At 38.0% G+C, this 16,210-nt stretch overlaps 1 protein-coding gene across 1 annotated transcript in view; it reads right to left on the bottom strand.

Moving 5' to 3' along the window:
• Positions 1 to 82: 82 nt before the first annotated feature.
• Positions 83 to 16,210, bottom strand: part of ankrd52b (ankyrin repeat domain 52b) — a 19,968-nt gene continuing 3,840 nt past the window's right edge. The window contains exons 6-28 of the mRNA XM_083888699.1: positions 16,088 to 16,175; positions 15,523 to 15,665; positions 14,982 to 15,194; positions 14,158 to 14,236; positions 13,875 to 13,989; positions 11,211 to 11,293; positions 11,009 to 11,114; positions 9,917 to 9,985; positions 9,698 to 9,838; positions 9,399 to 9,455; positions 9,153 to 9,264; positions 8,992 to 9,063; positions 8,666 to 8,867; positions 8,410 to 8,497; positions 6,523 to 6,640; positions 5,986 to 6,205; positions 5,211 to 5,298; positions 4,956 to 5,039; positions 4,595 to 4,740; positions 4,056 to 4,138; positions 3,551 to 3,633; positions 2,212 to 2,303; positions 83 to 1,699 (exon numbers count right to left, since the gene is read on the bottom strand). Of these exons, the coding sequence (XP_083744825.1) occupies positions 1,524 to 1,699; positions 2,212 to 2,303; positions 3,551 to 3,633; positions 4,056 to 4,138; positions 4,595 to 4,740; positions 4,956 to 5,039; positions 5,211 to 5,298; positions 5,986 to 6,205; positions 6,523 to 6,640; positions 8,410 to 8,497; positions 8,666 to 8,867; positions 8,992 to 9,063; positions 9,153 to 9,264; positions 9,399 to 9,455; positions 9,698 to 9,838; positions 9,917 to 9,985; positions 11,009 to 11,114; positions 11,211 to 11,293; positions 13,875 to 13,989; positions 14,158 to 14,236; positions 14,982 to 15,194; positions 15,523 to 15,665; positions 16,088 to 16,175 (2,658 nt within the window). The 3' untranslated portion in view covers positions 83 to 1,523. The remainder of the gene's footprint in view (positions 1,700 to 2,211; positions 2,304 to 3,550; positions 3,634 to 4,055; positions 4,139 to 4,594; positions 4,741 to 4,955; positions 5,040 to 5,210; positions 5,299 to 5,985; positions 6,206 to 6,522; positions 6,641 to 8,409; positions 8,498 to 8,665; positions 8,868 to 8,991; positions 9,064 to 9,152; positions 9,265 to 9,398; positions 9,456 to 9,697; positions 9,839 to 9,916; positions 9,986 to 11,008; positions 11,115 to 11,210; positions 11,294 to 13,874; positions 13,990 to 14,157; positions 14,237 to 14,981; positions 15,195 to 15,522; positions 15,666 to 16,087; positions 16,176 to 16,210) is intronic.

Here is a 16,210-nt window from a genome sequence, read left to right as displayed (position 1 = left end):
TATGAATGTCACCCACAACTAAACCATACAGCAGTCAAGTTGTTGCACTCTGAAATCTAAGAAATATGTAAGGGAAGACAAACAGTTTGCTTAGTGAAAGCTTAAACAGAGAAATTCCTGAAAATAAACATTTACTCTAAAGATTCAAGTGAAGGTGTAAAACTGCCCTTTGTCCCAGTACTTTAATCCAAATAAAACAAGGAAGGACACAGTCATAGATTAGTGCCCTACTGTTTTAAAGAATAATTGCATAAATGTCAGGACACACTTCACTAAAATGTAAACGTTTATCTCAGAGTGCAAATTTAAAAAGTTTATCATTAAATGCACAACTCAATTTATAAAACCTTTATATTTACAGAGGCAGTAAATAGTTGTTCCTGTACAAGGTTACTAAGTCAAATATAAAGTGAAAAGAACCCCCAAAAAATGTATTAGCACTGCTAATTTTTCTTGGTTGAGATTTCAGTTAGTGTCAACTAGTGTTGAAAGAAATTAGTCATCAGGGAAAAATGCAAAGATCATGTGTTAGCAGTCATTTCTCAAAAATGAGGGAGTCACTGTTTATCAATACAAATTAAATATCTGTGTTTGAGTATCAGGAAACAAGCAGTTTGAAAATTCTAGATCTTTGAACTTAAAATCTGCACTTAATTTGAAAAAAAAAAGAGAGAATAAAACAAAAAATCAGTCCTGCTTGTTCTGCAACATCCAGCTCCAGATGTGCTTTTTATTGCACCTGCTGTACAGTACACACTGACCTGAGGTTCATTCTCAATAATTTGGGTATTTCAAGGTTATACAAAAGGTTGACTTCATTTTAAGAATAATATATACACTAGACTCAGTAAACTATATTTTTAACTGTAAGATGTTTATGACTCTTATCATTACTTAAATGAGACATAAGTCTTGATAATATTAGAACAATACAGTTAGTATTAACAGTGTAGAGTCTTCTACACTCTGGACAGAATAAGAAAATAGAATCTTAATAATTGCATGGAAAGTTAATAGCACCTGCTGGATTAGATATTTTTAAAACAAGTATATTACGAAGCAATGCATAATAAGTAATAGCTCTTGAGTCGGCTCTGGATGAGGATGGAGATTTCAGGCTTTGGTGGTTAAGGAGGTAAGAAATGAAGGCAATACTGACAGTGGCTGTGGTTCAGGTAGACGGGCTCGTATTCTGTGCTCATGTTAAAACCTCCATTCATTTCTAAAGGTTAGTGCTTCATTTAAATAACATATTTATGCCCTAAACTCAACTAAAATATTAAAAGACGACATAAGAGATCTGCTACTATTAGTACTATGTAAGACTAGATTTTTAGAGAGAGAAACTGTTCTACCGGTGCATGGGCACACAGTCTGTGTGCAGCTGCATGTGACACAAAAGTAAAAATGTCATGACGTGTGAAAGAAAAAGCTAAACATTACCACACTTGAGTGATATTAGGCCACACAAGGTTAAGGTTTCACTCATTCTCACACCCGTGCTGGCGCATCTAGTCTTAAGCTTAGGCGTGACAAAGGTTTCCATTGGAAATCCCACAGTTCTTCAGGATGGGGTTGAAGAGGGAGGCCGTGCCACCGCCGGCCTCACCGGGAGAGAAAGGCTTCATGGTGGAGAGGATCAGGGCCAGACAGTCGGCCACATTTTTGTTTGGGGCACAGGCCAGAGCTGGTGTGTGGCCTGCAGGGTGGCAAAAGGGAAATTTTTTTTACATGTATTTATTGATACAGTTTATTTGATAGGGACGGTTGCATTTAGCTATTGTGTATAGCTATCTATTTCTAGTTTGCAACTTATGTCCCTAGTTAGTTAGGTCTTTGTAAGATTTCAATAAAAAAAAAAAGCAAAATGTCTCAATCAAGGCTATGCTATAAATTATGATATATAATCAATCGATCAATCTTTATTCCAGACACAGGGGCGGTCCATAGAAGATACATTTAAAAAGACATACATACAGGATATATACTGACAATAAAAGAAGATACAAAAGCTGGCATGTGTAAGATATCAATGTTACATACTATATAGTTACAGTACACATGTATAGAACATTGTGTAACATTTTTATTATAGAGTTTATAATCTTTCAGGCTGACAGCACCAAGGGAATGTCCCAAAGCACACTCTTTTTACAGGAAAACGTGGCTAATGTGGTACTTTAGTACAGAAAAATAATGATTTCCTCTCACCATCCTCATCTACAGCCATGACCGCTGCTCCTCTGCTCAGTAACACCTGCACTACAGTCGCCAGGCCTTTCCGTGCTGCAATGTGAAGAGGCCTACACAAAAACATCACACAGGTCTGGTTACACAGACTTCATTTTTAGTGGTTTTTCGCCAGAACACAGCAGCAGAGAAAAAAAACCTGAAATAAATATTTTCTGTGTCCCTGAACGCGGTTTTAATATCATTTGAGGCGAGAAATTAGTGATTTGGAATTCAAAAATGTGGTTTGTGTATTAAGATGTGATGTATTTATAGTTTGGCAGCGACTTTGTAGGAAGTGATCAGCTCCACCTCAGCGGCCACTCGGTGCGTGCAGCGCCCGACACAGAGCAGCCTTATCTTGGCATACCCTGTTGAAACGATCCGCTGGCTCAGACGGCTCCGTCATTAGATATTTGGTGTGATCGACAGATTTGTTGTTGACGCGTTACTTTCTTTTCTAATGTAAACGTTTTGACCTGACAGTTTGAAAGTCTGTATTGTATGAATGTTTTATTTATTTTTACTTTGAATGTCAGCCGAGATAGGCACAGCACCCCTGCGACGCTCCGGTGGAGGATAAGTGGTAGATAATGGATGGATGGATGTCAGCCGAGATCGGCAACAGCACCCCCGCAACCTTAAATGAAGCTGAGCATTGCCACCCGCCATTCAAACAGTACAATACTGAAGTTACGCTGCTGTTCCAATTGAAGAGACGTGTTGTGGGATGTGCCTTAACACTAATGTGTAACCAGACAACTTTGAGACAACGCTAAGCCGGCAGATCCTGTATCTGCGCTCGATTGCTCTTCCTTCATCCTTGAACTAACCGGATGTCTGTCGCAGTAATTTGAATCTGAATTTTGAGAACTGAATCTGAATCGTGAGAACCGAATGCGAAGAGATATGGAGTGTTGAATTTGAATAATTCAATTTCAAATTATACTATTCAGATTCAGTTTTTCAATGCAATAATTCAAATTAAACAATACAAATATAAAATTATGTGATTCAAATTCAGTTTTTTAATGCAATTATTCAAGTTTAGCAATTCAAATTCAAATATAAAGGATTCAAATTCAGTTTTTTAATGCAATTATTCAAGTTTAGCGATTCAAATTCAAATATAAATGATTCAAATTCAGTTTCTGGTGGCACATATTTCAGCCCATAACATTTGCCTATTCAATATATTATTATCATTTCCTGGCTTCAGGAGGGAACCAGAAGACGACAAATGTTTTTTTTTTGTTTTTTTTTTTACATACAGTCCAGCATTAGTTGAATTTTGAATGTGTAAATTCAAACAACAACTCACATTTGGAGAGCGCTGTTAGTTGCATTTATGAGTGAGGAGTCGTTGATCTCGCCAAGGACCAACAGAGCACACATCTCATGACCCTGCGGAATCAAACACATTGAAAACAGTAAGAATGAGCTTCAATAAGATTGCAATAACTACGTCGAGGCAAATGCAAAAACATTTGGTTGAAAATGTAATCAAATCTTTCATTTATTTTAAATTCCATTAAACTGCTACTGAACCAATGCAGTATTCAATTATATACTATTTTTTTTACTTTACTTATTCAACATATAAAGTAAAGTACTTTGTAACCGTGTTTTGGCAGATGCTTCATCATGTTTTGTTTTTTTTAAGTATTTATTATCAAAATAACATTCATTGATTACACTTTAACCACATTTACAGCAGAAGTTTCCTCATTGATTAAGAAGGTGATCATAATTATTGTGCCCCTGCATGCATACAGTACATGCATGTGTTTGTTTGTGTGTGAGTGTGTGGTGTATGTGTGTGAGACCTTGCTACAAGCTAAGTGAAGGGCAGTGTTATTATTGACATCCACCAGGGTCAGATCAGGCTTCGCATTGTGCAGCAAGAATTCTGTAAAGGCAGAAAATAGAACAAGAAAAATATCTTTCAAAACACAGTGTTACGGTTTGAAGCATTTACCTGACAAATACACAATTTTGTGGTGAGTGATTACATTTTTAGTCTAACAGGGAAAAATATTATGTATGTATTTATATATAAAAGCAAATCTCCAGTGAGAATCAGGATTTTCAAACATGACGAGGTGCAACAATAAATGGAGACTTTAGCTGTGTTTCCAGCAAGTGGAACTATTCGGTTTGGTACAGAACAGTATGTATTTTTTGCGTATCCATCAGGAATAGTACCATTTACCATTCCAAACCAAACCGTACCATGATGGAAACACAGCATTAGAGGATCTTTGCAGGATCATCGTGTAGTTTTATCCTCACACTGACCTGTAAGTTGTCCTGATGTAATTCAACAGTAATACAAAGTTGCACAGCAAGTATATCTGTCACTTACCCACAGCTGAAGTCTGTCCACGGTCAGCAGCAATCATGAGAGCAGAGTAGCCACTATGGTCCACAGCGTTTACCTCTGCTCCCTGGGCCAGGACCACCTGCAGCCCAGCAACGTTTCCTGAATAGGCAGCTGCATGCAGTGGTGTCCTGCAGTAACACAACAACCAATAAACACACAGTAAACTCAGACATTTAATTCCCTCAGAAGAAAATTGAACTAAGACTGTCAAGCACAAAAAAACCATGAATATTATGTTTATCTCGAGCCAAACATTACACTGCAGGCATCATCATCTGTACATTCATAACAACAGTGCTGCAGTAAACAGACATGTTAGATTTCAGCTCAGAGCAGAACCCACCTTCCTTTGGCATCACTAATGTGGACAGTTTGAGGTCCATTTGTCTTCACTAGAAGTTCAGCAGCAACTTCATGTCCGTTAACCCTGCACAGGAAGAACAACTGTGTTTTAAAAGCAACATTTGGTTTGTCGTCTGTGTAGATTCATAGATTCATTCAGGTCATAGTTCTCCAAACATCACTGAGTCAGCAGGAAGAGGACTATATATTATAAACATAGTTTATGATGAGTCTTTACGTTTATCATGATACTCACAGAGCACAGTGCAACGGCGTGAACAGGTTTCTCTCCTGGTTGCATAAACGTTTGCTTTCAAGTAAAATGTGTAAACATCCTTCGTGTCCTACAGAAAACAGAAAACAAATGTGTTTAACAAAACAGCCAAGTGATAGAGAGAGACTTTAAGAGAATATACTGCTATATATAGATTGTACACTGTGCTGAGCCTGTCCTAAAATGATTAATCATGTTTTTAGAGCCAGAGTGTGGCAATGCATAACTGCTATTTTGCCATACAGTAACCATATTAACAAAGGGTTTTTATTTTTTCCCACAAAAGTGGCTTGTTTTTCTTTTTTTGAATCCATGTTTTTGTCATGTTTTCAATGTATCTATGTCCAAATAGGGTTGGTTAAACCCTATTTGAAATTATGACTCAAATTAATCTGAATCATTCTCAAATGTCTTGTTTTGTCCATAAACCAAAATTACTAATTTTAATGATTTCTTTGTTACATGGAACAAAGAAACCAGAAAAATATGCTTTAATTATTAAAAAACATTCAAACTGAATAATCGATTATCAAAACAGTTGACGATTAATCAAATAATGGTTGCAGCCCTACAAGCAACTACTAACTCAACAATTCTATCAAAGAAAAGTGGCACAGTAACTAAATTCATCTTTTTCTCATGGGTACCAGTTCCTGGCACATGGTTTTCTTTTCGATTCTACTTTGGTTCAAATACTTGATTCCAGCTTTAAGTCCAATTATAATAATCTGTTAGACATTCTTGCTTGATGTCCCACCGTGGTAAGCAGCCCAGTGTGTGGGTGTGTAGCCTCTGTGGTCTAGCATGGAGTCCATAGGGTCAGCTTTCACCGCAGCTTTGAGCAAACTGCGGAGTAGCTCCGTGTGACCACAGGAGGCTGCGAGGTGCAGCGGGGTCCTTCCCTGAGAGTCTCTACACAGAGCAGAAGCCCTGTGTTCCAACAGAGCAGACACACAGTCCTCACTGTCCAACATGGCCTGAAGAGGGAGGACACAAGAGAATGTATGATATAAATACAAACTTTTGCACTACTACAATTCACCTGTTATTACACACATAACTTTATATTCCTGTTCCATTTTTCTTTATATTATTGCTCCTTCTGTTTCTATACTTGCAATGGTACTTTTATATTACATACAGTATTTGTAAGTGACTTTCCCCAGTGTGGGATCAGTAAAGTCAGATCTAATCTAATCTAAAACATCTAAATGCAGTGAAATGATGTGTTACATACCCATTTACATATATAAGATTATAGGATACACTCGCATGCACACACACTCAGACATACAGCTCTGTGCAACGCAGTGAAGCCCTGTTTGTCTGCAGCATCAGCGTTCGCTCCCTTCTCCAACAGGATGTGGACACAGTCAATGTGATGTCCTAGAGCTGCCAGCATGAGAGCCGTCCTGCAAACAATCATGTGAGGATTAACATGTTTAATTTCCTGATCATATCATAAAATATTGTCTTCGGTTTGTAGATCAACAGGACCACAATGAATACAATGTGAGAGAAAGTGTGTTTGTTTGGTAAGTCACGGTGTATTAATGTTCTTGTATACACTACAATGTCACAGTAATAAATACACTGCCATCATGTTTTATGCTTGAATATCAATTTTTTTTTTAGCATTTTTCTTTAAATATCTAGTAAAAACAATGTAAAGTTTCAACCTCTTCATTTATTTTTGTACTGTCTAATTACTGTCAATTTTCAGCTCCTCCAGTCTACATGCCAATGTGTCCCAGAGAACGACACTTAACCCTAAGTTGCTCCTGAAAGCAACATGTGAATGTGTATGATAGATGTGTGAATGTTGACTTTAGACATTAATTCATTCATTGTCTACTACTTTATCCTCCACACTCCACACCTCCAGCTGACAGAAGGTGAAAAGCATGGTACACCCTGGACAGGTCGCCAGTCCATCGCAGGGCAAACGTATATAGACGAACAACCATTCGCTATCACATTCCCACCTGCGGTCAATGTAGAGCATGGGTGTCAAACTCTGGCCCGCGGGCCAAATTTGGCCCGCCATGTAATTTCATTTGGCCCTTGAGGCAATATCAAATTAACATTAGAGCTGGCCCGCCGGTATTATTATACACTTATCTATGTGAGCAACTTTTCTCCTCAATGAAGATGACGAAAACGTCTCAGAGGATATGTCTGACTGATGAACACCTTCGTTCAATAATGAAGATTGCCTCAGCTCAAAGCCTGAACCCAGACATTAATGAACTAGCATCCAAGAAAAGATGCCAGGTATCTGGCTTGGGCACATCAGATTAGATCAGTGTGTCGCAAACTGAGCAGTAAAAAGGCCTGAATGGTTGATTTATTCATTGTTATTTTATTTTCAAATTTATTAGCCTGTGGAAAAAGTTAATGTTGATATTTACCTCAGAAGGTAAGGTTTTTTCGTTTGACTTTTGAAAGTTGATCTTGCACTATTAAGTTATATAAGCGTTGCTTGTTCCATATTCAGTGTTAAAGCAAATCAGTGTAGCAAACTGAGCAATAATTAACGTTTTATTCATGCACTTTCTCTTGCTACTTCAAGGCTTGAATGTTTGATTCATTCATTATTGTTATATTATTTTCAAATTTATTATTAGCCTGTGGAAAAAGTTTATTTCGATATTTACCTCAGAAGGCTGCAAATAGAAAAGAGGCATTCCATTTTTATCCATCCATTATCTACCGCTTATCCTGTATTTAGGGTGCATTCAATTTTTATTTAAATTTTATTTGATATGCCATTGATATTTTTTAATTATTATTATTATTATTTGAAACTCGATTTTGCATGTCACTATAAAGTTATATAACCCTTGCTTGTTCAATATTCAATGCAAAACTTGTTTGGGTCCCTATTAAAAGGTTAATTTGTTCAACCTTGGCCCGCGGCTTTGTTCAGTTTTAAATTTTGGCCCACTCTGTATTTGAGTTTGACACCCCTGATGTAGAGTGTCTGTATGTTTTTGGACAGTGGGAGGAAAGTGGGGAGAACCTGTACACCTGTGTGTGGCCTTAGTTTAGACAACCTACTGAAAATGAAGATGCCCCGTTGTGTAATATACTATTTTGAAATATACTATTTTTACTATTATGTCAGAATGTGAAATATAAAAGAAGAAACTAACACAGCATTTTAAAACAATTGACTCACTGTCCCTGTGTATCCGCACAGTCAATGATGTCGGCACTTTGTTCCCTATTGACCAGTAAAAGCAGACAGTCCATCTGTCCCTCAGCAGCTGGAAGAAAATATGTATTAATACCAAATATGTAATATGAATGATTTGTTTGTGTTTAAAATAAAAAATAAAGTTTTAAAATAATTTTCAGTTTTAATTAAAAAAAAAAAAAAAAAAAAAAAAAAAACATAACTTACTATCCTATAGATAACTTCATCATAAACACACCTGCAGCATGAAGAGCCGTCCACTTGCGCTTGTGCTCCCTCAGTGTGTAAGAGGCTTGATGTGTTAGCAGCACCTCCACACACGGGGCAAATCCTCTCCGAGCAGACAGGTGGAGGGCAGTTCGGCCTTCAATGTCCCGCACATCCAGACTCACTAATGTCTCACACAGCAAATGCAGCGCCTCCTGGTGACCATAATATGCCTACAGAGGAAAAATGCATTTCAATTTCAGAGTCACAGTCTGTGTATGTATGAGGCTTGTTCCATGTTTATGTGTATATTATGGCGTATACAGTTTGAGAGTTTGAAATATTTGTAGGACTCACAGCTAAGTGCAACGGACTGACTGGAATGTTACTTTCAGCTTCTTCGAGACAGTTAAAAGAAATCTCCAGGAGCTGCAAGAGTCAAAGGAGAAACAATAAAAAACTTGGAATTATGCAACAAAATTAAAATTAACAGCATTAAAATAAAGGCTGGTACTGACCAGTTCCAGGTGCTGCTTGTTCCCATATGCAGCTGCATAGTGAACGGCACTGTAACCCTTACTGTTCTTCACGATAGGATTTGCTCCATTATCAAGTAAGAAGTCTAAACACCTGAACACACAAAGCCAAATAAGATTAGGAATCCTGTTTACTGTACTTTACTTTAAAAGTAACTTTACACTTAAAAGCTAAAGAAAGAAGCAAGTTAATCTACTTTGTGTATGTGTCAACAAAATGTGACTCACAGTGAGGCCTCTTGTTCCTTTTCCAAACTGTAGTCAGCCTCAGAGTTTGTGTTTCCACTGTGGAAAGAAAGGACACGTACGTATACATGTGGATTGAATGAAGTCAGCGATAATATATAGATATATATATATATATCATGTATACACACGCATATATATATATATATATATATATATATATATATATATGTATACACACGCATATATATATATATATATATATATACCCCATTTATACGCTACCATTTTTATTTCAGTGTTATGAAATAAAAGACATTAAATTAAGTGTGCTCTCTTACCCACAGAAGGTGTGTGAAGCAGCAGTGTAGTGCAGAGGACTGCAGCCCATGAGGTCCAGCTCATTGACCTCTGCTCCAGCTCTGACCAGGGAAATGGTGCATTGGCTGTTCCCATTGGCTGCAGCATAGTGCAGAGGAGATCTGCGAGATGCAGCAGAGGACAGCTGTGATATCAGGTAACAGTGAGGCGCAGTTACAATCTTAGCTCGAGATATTTACCTTCCCAAATTATCCTTTATGTCCAGTTCAGCTCCACCATTTATGATCAAGTTGAGGCAGTCGACATTTCTGTCACATAAGAGGAAAAAACAGAGTTAGACGTAGATTCATATTCAGAGACAAATATTTCAGATCTGTGAGAGATCACTGTAGTGTGTGCAAAATAGTGACAGTATTTGGGCACCTAAAATACGCTGTGGCCCGGTTTACATTTATTTCTGCAGCCCACCACCACTTTAATCACAACTCTCATCAACACACAAGACGACAGGATCAAGCATATACATATATTCACATTCACATATATAACTGTGAATTATCAGTTACATATCTAAGGTATAAATGAAAGCATCATAAATGGCCTTCTCTCTGCCCAACTGCAGTACCTCAAAGCCCACCAGGGGGCTGTGGTTTACACTTTGGGAATCACTGATCTGGACAGTTCATCTCGGGCTGGGCAATAAATATTGTTATTATATCTATAAACAATGTCATTGTTTCTAACACAACTATCCATCTATCCTTCAGTATCTGAAATAAAAGGCAAGAACTGTGTAACAAAGATCGTAAACAGTGGATATTTTATTTGAGTGGATTAACAGTGTGTTGTCACTTTCAGAAGGGCGGACATCTCAAAACTTTTCATGAGCCCAGAGAAAAAACCAGTGCACAGCTTTATATCCTCATATATCTCGTTTATATCGGGATATAGCCTTAAAATATCTACATATTATTTATAAGCCATATCAGCCAGCTTTACTGGCTTCATATCAAAACCGGTTTTAATGTGGCTGATCAGTGCAACCCCAAAAAAGTTCCCCCATGGTGATAGGATAATCCTTTAATCTTATACAGATATTCTAACTATTCTAGTGTTTTGTGCCCAAGGAGATAGATTAAAACTAAGGTGTGACATCTCCTCTTAAAATCAAGTAGAGGCATGTGGGAGGTGAACAATTACAGACCTGAAAGTTTTGCTGTAAATGAATCTTTCCTGTTACTCTCCTTTAACATCATTTTACTTTACCTTGAAAATGTATGTGGATATAAGCTGTTTAAACATTTTGTTTAAGTGTGTGATTGTTTGCTCACCCTCCAGAAGCAGCCGCATGCAGACAGGTCCTTCCAAAATCATCCACGACGTTTACGTCAATCCCGACTGATGACACTTGAGATGTCATAATGTGGTAAAACTGACCTGAACGACAGACAACAGCACAAGGTGATTACAGTTGAAAAGGCAACAAGGACGAGAAAAAAAATTAATTAGAGGCCGACTCAAACAGATTCTCACCATTCGACAGCAACTTTCGACAACAGTCTGGAAATCCATAGAGTGCTGCTAAATGTAGTGGAAGCATCCCATGAATGCCCTGTCTTTATATTAGATTAGAGAGGAAAAACACAGCATTAAGGAATCTCTTGCAATAACTGAATCTGTATGTGTATGTGTGTTTCTGCCGGACTGGGTAATACAGATATTTACCAATGTTGGTTATGTTGGTCCGTATCATAATATTAAAATAAGTTGTTTGTGGCAGATCACCTGTTGAGTGCATTTAATTCCAAACACAAAGATAGAAGACAGTGTCTCAAGGCAGTCCCTTTTTCACCAAGTGTTATAGCTGGATTCTGTTCAGTTACCCAAATATTTGTGTTCTGATCATCAAAAGTTGAGCAGGGAATCAATATCGATCCGTACCTTAACCACTTCTTCCCTGACCCTGCTCGAAAATGACATGCCCAAACTAAATAGAGTCAATCTCTGGAGTTACAAGCTCTATTATCTTGGTATCAAAATACAGATAACACTTGTGAGATTCCACCAGAGGTGTAAGTTTCACTGTAGATGCCACTGTGTCAGAGTAAATGTACATGGAACACAGCATAACTGAAGGATTTTTTTCTCTCGCCTAAAAATATGCAGTAGGAGCTTAAAACACATGGACAACATGTGGACATGAGCTGTGCAAAGTCTGATGCTGCTGAAATGAAGCAGAGTGAAATTACAGAGGTTTTAGTAAAGAGATGTCTAGGCGTTCTCTCTGTTGGCCATCTGTGCCATTTGAGATTTCTTAGGTACCAAATTATTAAAACCCATTTAATTCTATTCACATGCCACTACAGGTCTAAAAAGAACTTGTTTTAAAAAAAAAAAGAAAGTATGATAACTTGCTGTAAATCGATGCTCCCTGTGCGTGTGCGTAATAACTCTGTGACTCTGCAGCGCCATAGCTCTGGCTTATCTTGGTCAATTAGGGTGATTGACAGCTCGTTTTAAACCTCTAAACCGGTAGAATCAGACCCCAGTCTCCAAATGTGTGTGAATCACTTCATTAGCAAGTCAAAAAGACATAAATGCATGTGACGCATTTGTGCGGACATTCGCCTTTCTCTAATCAGAACGATCTAATGTCGCTCTGTAATGATCAATCAGACCAGGATTTGTCCCCAAAGCATGCTGGAAAGTGTAGTTCTTCATTAGAATTGGTTTTGTTGCGGTGGAAATAACTTGTTGTGATAAACAGCAAAGGTAAGACAACATTTCTGCTTGCATTTCTTGAAAGTCAGTTGTTGTTTTGCTCTTATTTTGGGGCTGGATCCGTGAATCTTGGTCGTAGAGTGCTAAAAATGGTACCGCTGGAATCTGTAGATTCTCCGCTGTCCAGCTGACACGTGTTTTTTTTGTTTACATAATCATGCTGACACTACGGTGCCGCTTTTCAATGTGTGCGCTGTAACAGGGTTTTTCCGCTCCTGCTGGTTTGATCCGTCGGTGTTTTAACTGTGTTTGGTGAAGATAAGAATGGTTAAGAAGAGGTTAAGTACCTTGTCTACTTTATTATTGTATATTTGAATTTCATTTCATTGTATTGCCTATTTTACCGTTTTATTGATACAGTATCTGTATCTTTAGTTTGTTTCCACTCATGCTGTATTTCTACCCTACATTGCACGGAGCATCTAGAACAAAGACAATTTCCCCCAGGGATTAATAAAGTATTCCGATTCTGATTCTTCCTACTTTTTACGCTTCTGTCTGAGTACCAAGCAAAGTGGTCCATAACCTTAAGGGTGGAGCTAAACACACTGTGGTCCATAGATTAACTGACAGAGAATCTTCACTTCCATTCGAGAACAGGAATGAAGTGAGGAAAAAAAACCAAAATGCCTCATTTTATAACAGTGCATTAAAACAGAGAGAATTCAACCCCAACCGTGATTCTTTTTAAAGAATAATGTGCCATGTTCTTCTTCTTCATTGAATTAATTGATGGGTTAGACTGTGTTGTGCTGGTATGATGTCAGGCTCTTTATGTGGCTGTGGATCATCATCAGGCCTAAACACCCCATAGTAGTTTACAGCCAACGTGCCGACCAACGCCTTAATTGGGCCTCAAGCCCCCCCCCCCAGTTCAGACTATTATTGATACAAATGTAACACTATAAACTGCAACTGTGTCACTCCTGTTTTTTTTAACCTTAAAGGGCAGTAAAATCACAAATGCGGCGTAGTATTCAATTGCACTTTTATATTCAGAGTAAAGCACCGAGTGTGGTGATTCTTAACTTGAATTAAATAAGTAAACCAGTTTAATGACTTGAGATTTTGAATCAATTTTTGTGCGCAAGTGTGCATGAAATGAGCAATCTTCAGCTCCAAAATAAAACCAAATAACTTCAGCTCAACACTATTCAGATATATCTCTAAAGATATCTAGATTTCTATAACATTAAAATGTTTTTTCTTCACACACTACTGGAGCCCCCCTCATCACCAGGGGTTCACTAATGCCTTGGGCATTCCAAACAGTGCCATGGAGAACTAGACTTCACTGTACCACTTGATGGAAATGCAGCTTTCTTGGTCAGATGACCTTCACAGAATGAAAACATGCATTGAGAGACCAGCACCATCAGAAAAGACAATCTGGACTCATCGAATGGAGACCAGTACCTGGACTTGTCAGCTCCGTTTGTTAGCAGAGTGCTGATCAACAGCTCCTGACCATATCTGGCAGCAACATGAAGAGGAGTGCTTCCATACACATCCACACAGTCGACCTCCCCACCTGTGCACAAAAGCAGAAGGAAACACGGCTTTGATATAATAAAGTAAGCTAGATGAGGACATGAGCTCTGAAGTTTTAAGATGTGCCTTGTGAAGATGCAATTTAACAATTGGTCATCATGTGCTTGATCGGGATGCTGTGCAAATATTTCCAAGCAACATATGTTACCATTTTGGATCAGAATCTGGGAGCCTGTAAAGCGTCCATGCATGGCAGCCATATGCAAAGGGATCTTCCCCTCATTATTCTGTCCAACAGAGAAAACAAAAACATGTTTTGTGTGAGGGCAAACATCATCAGAATGTATTTATTTATTTATTTATTTATTTATTCATGACCAGGGAAGTCTCATTGAGATTAAACATCTGTTATATGAGAGGGCCCTGGACAATGAATAATCTGTCAACTAAACATTTAATCCTCCAAAAACAATTAAGCAACAACACTTTGGGAACATTTTACATCACATTACAGTGACAATATGGTAATAGGTTTTTTTTCATTAGTGAAGTAACATTATGGTAATGTAATGTAACAACATGTATTTACATTTATATTATTGATAATACATCATCAAGTAATAGCTTGGAAACAAAAAGGGTTAGAATGTGTGTGGTACATAGAGAAAATTTCAGCCGTATAGTTTGTAATTATCAAATCTAATTTCATTTCAATTTTCATTGTTTCGTTTTTTACACTGCTGGCAGCCTGTAGTGATTTTTATCACCCATCTATTACCTGAATATTAAAAAAAAAACATTGTATAACTGTAACTTTATCTCCTTATTACCACACTATTGCAATTGTTATTACCAAGCCTATTTTGAAATTATTATCAAATTATTACCATGTTACAAAAACTGCAATAATAAATAGCCCCTTGAGATGAACCATCTATTTTTTAAGTGGTTCCACCATGTTGTCACTGTACTGTAGTGTAAAGTCTCCCCCATCACTTTCACCCACTTCAGGTCTTTTCAAATTCACTTCACCTGCATGTTGACATCAGCTCCGTTGTTGATCAGCAGCTCGAGACACAGCACCCCGCAGGAGGAGGCAGCAGCCAGATGCAGTGGCGTGTTGCCCTGGTGGTTTGGCTGATTGATGTTGGCACCGCCGTTCACCAGCTCATTGGCCACGGTGTCCTGCCCAGTGTGACAGGCCATGTGGAGCGCAGAGTTCCCGAAAGAGTTGAGTTCGTCAATCTGAGATTCGGAGGAGGAAAATATATGATGACCAACGTTAAAGCATTGTTTGTTTGTTGATGACTATCAGGCGGGAACATAAAGACGAGGCCAAATAGGTTCTGAATGGAGAAATTTTATTTACTATATTATTGATGCAGAATATTGTCTTTTAAACCAGAGCTTCATAGAGTATTTCCAGAGAAATACTCTATGAAGCAATGTCAGGCACATGTAAATCTATCTAAATCTATGTAAATCAATGTACAGTATAAAAAAAAAATAAATACAGTTACAATAATTGATTACAATGGAAAATGATGTCAGTTTTGTTTCCACTCCACCTTACCTCCACCTCCAGCCTCAACAGATATCTGACCATGTCCAACTGTCCACTGGCTGCTGCAGCATGCAGCGGAGTGTAGCCACGTTTGTCCTGACACGTCATGTCAGCGCTGTGGGACACCAGCAGCTTCATGACATCTGTATGGCCTGAAAGAGGAGTTTATTTAATTTAGATACATTTCAGATAAGCTTGTATGCAACAATAGACCCGGTTTACTGGCTAGTCTGTGGCCTGGAAACTGAGTCATAAACAGTTGCCATAGATCAATCATAACAAAGATTTAAGACAAAAAACATCATCATCACATTAAATGCATTGATGCCATCATGTCAGAGAGATGTATAAAACAGATTGAACGTGGTAACAGGATGTACAGGTACACGTATGTTCCCCTTTACATCATTGACATTTTATTCTTTTCAACACGTTTCTTTGTCCTAAAATGTTTATAAGTGAAATGAAAATGTCGATAACTTCTGGCTTTCTTAAATAAATGTCTATTCTACCTTAAATATATGCCAGACATTTAATACGGGAAAATGTTGCCCATACATTTGAAGTTACTAACCTTGGTATGCAGCCCAGTGGATGGCCTGCCTTTCTTTCTTATCTTTGGCACAGACGTTGGCACCTTTGCTCAGGAGCAGGTTAACCATCTGCAAAAACACGACAACAGGTTCAACCAGTGTGT

Source organism: Microchirus variegatus (genome assembly GCF_963457635.1).
Source record: "Microchirus variegatus genome assembly, chromosome: 4".
NCBI classification, from domain to species: Eukaryota; Metazoa; Chordata; class Actinopteri; order Pleuronectiformes; family Soleidae; genus Microchirus; species Microchirus variegatus.
The sequence above is the reverse complement of the archived record's forward strand: the minus strand, read 5'-3'. Positions and strand labels throughout refer to the sequence as shown.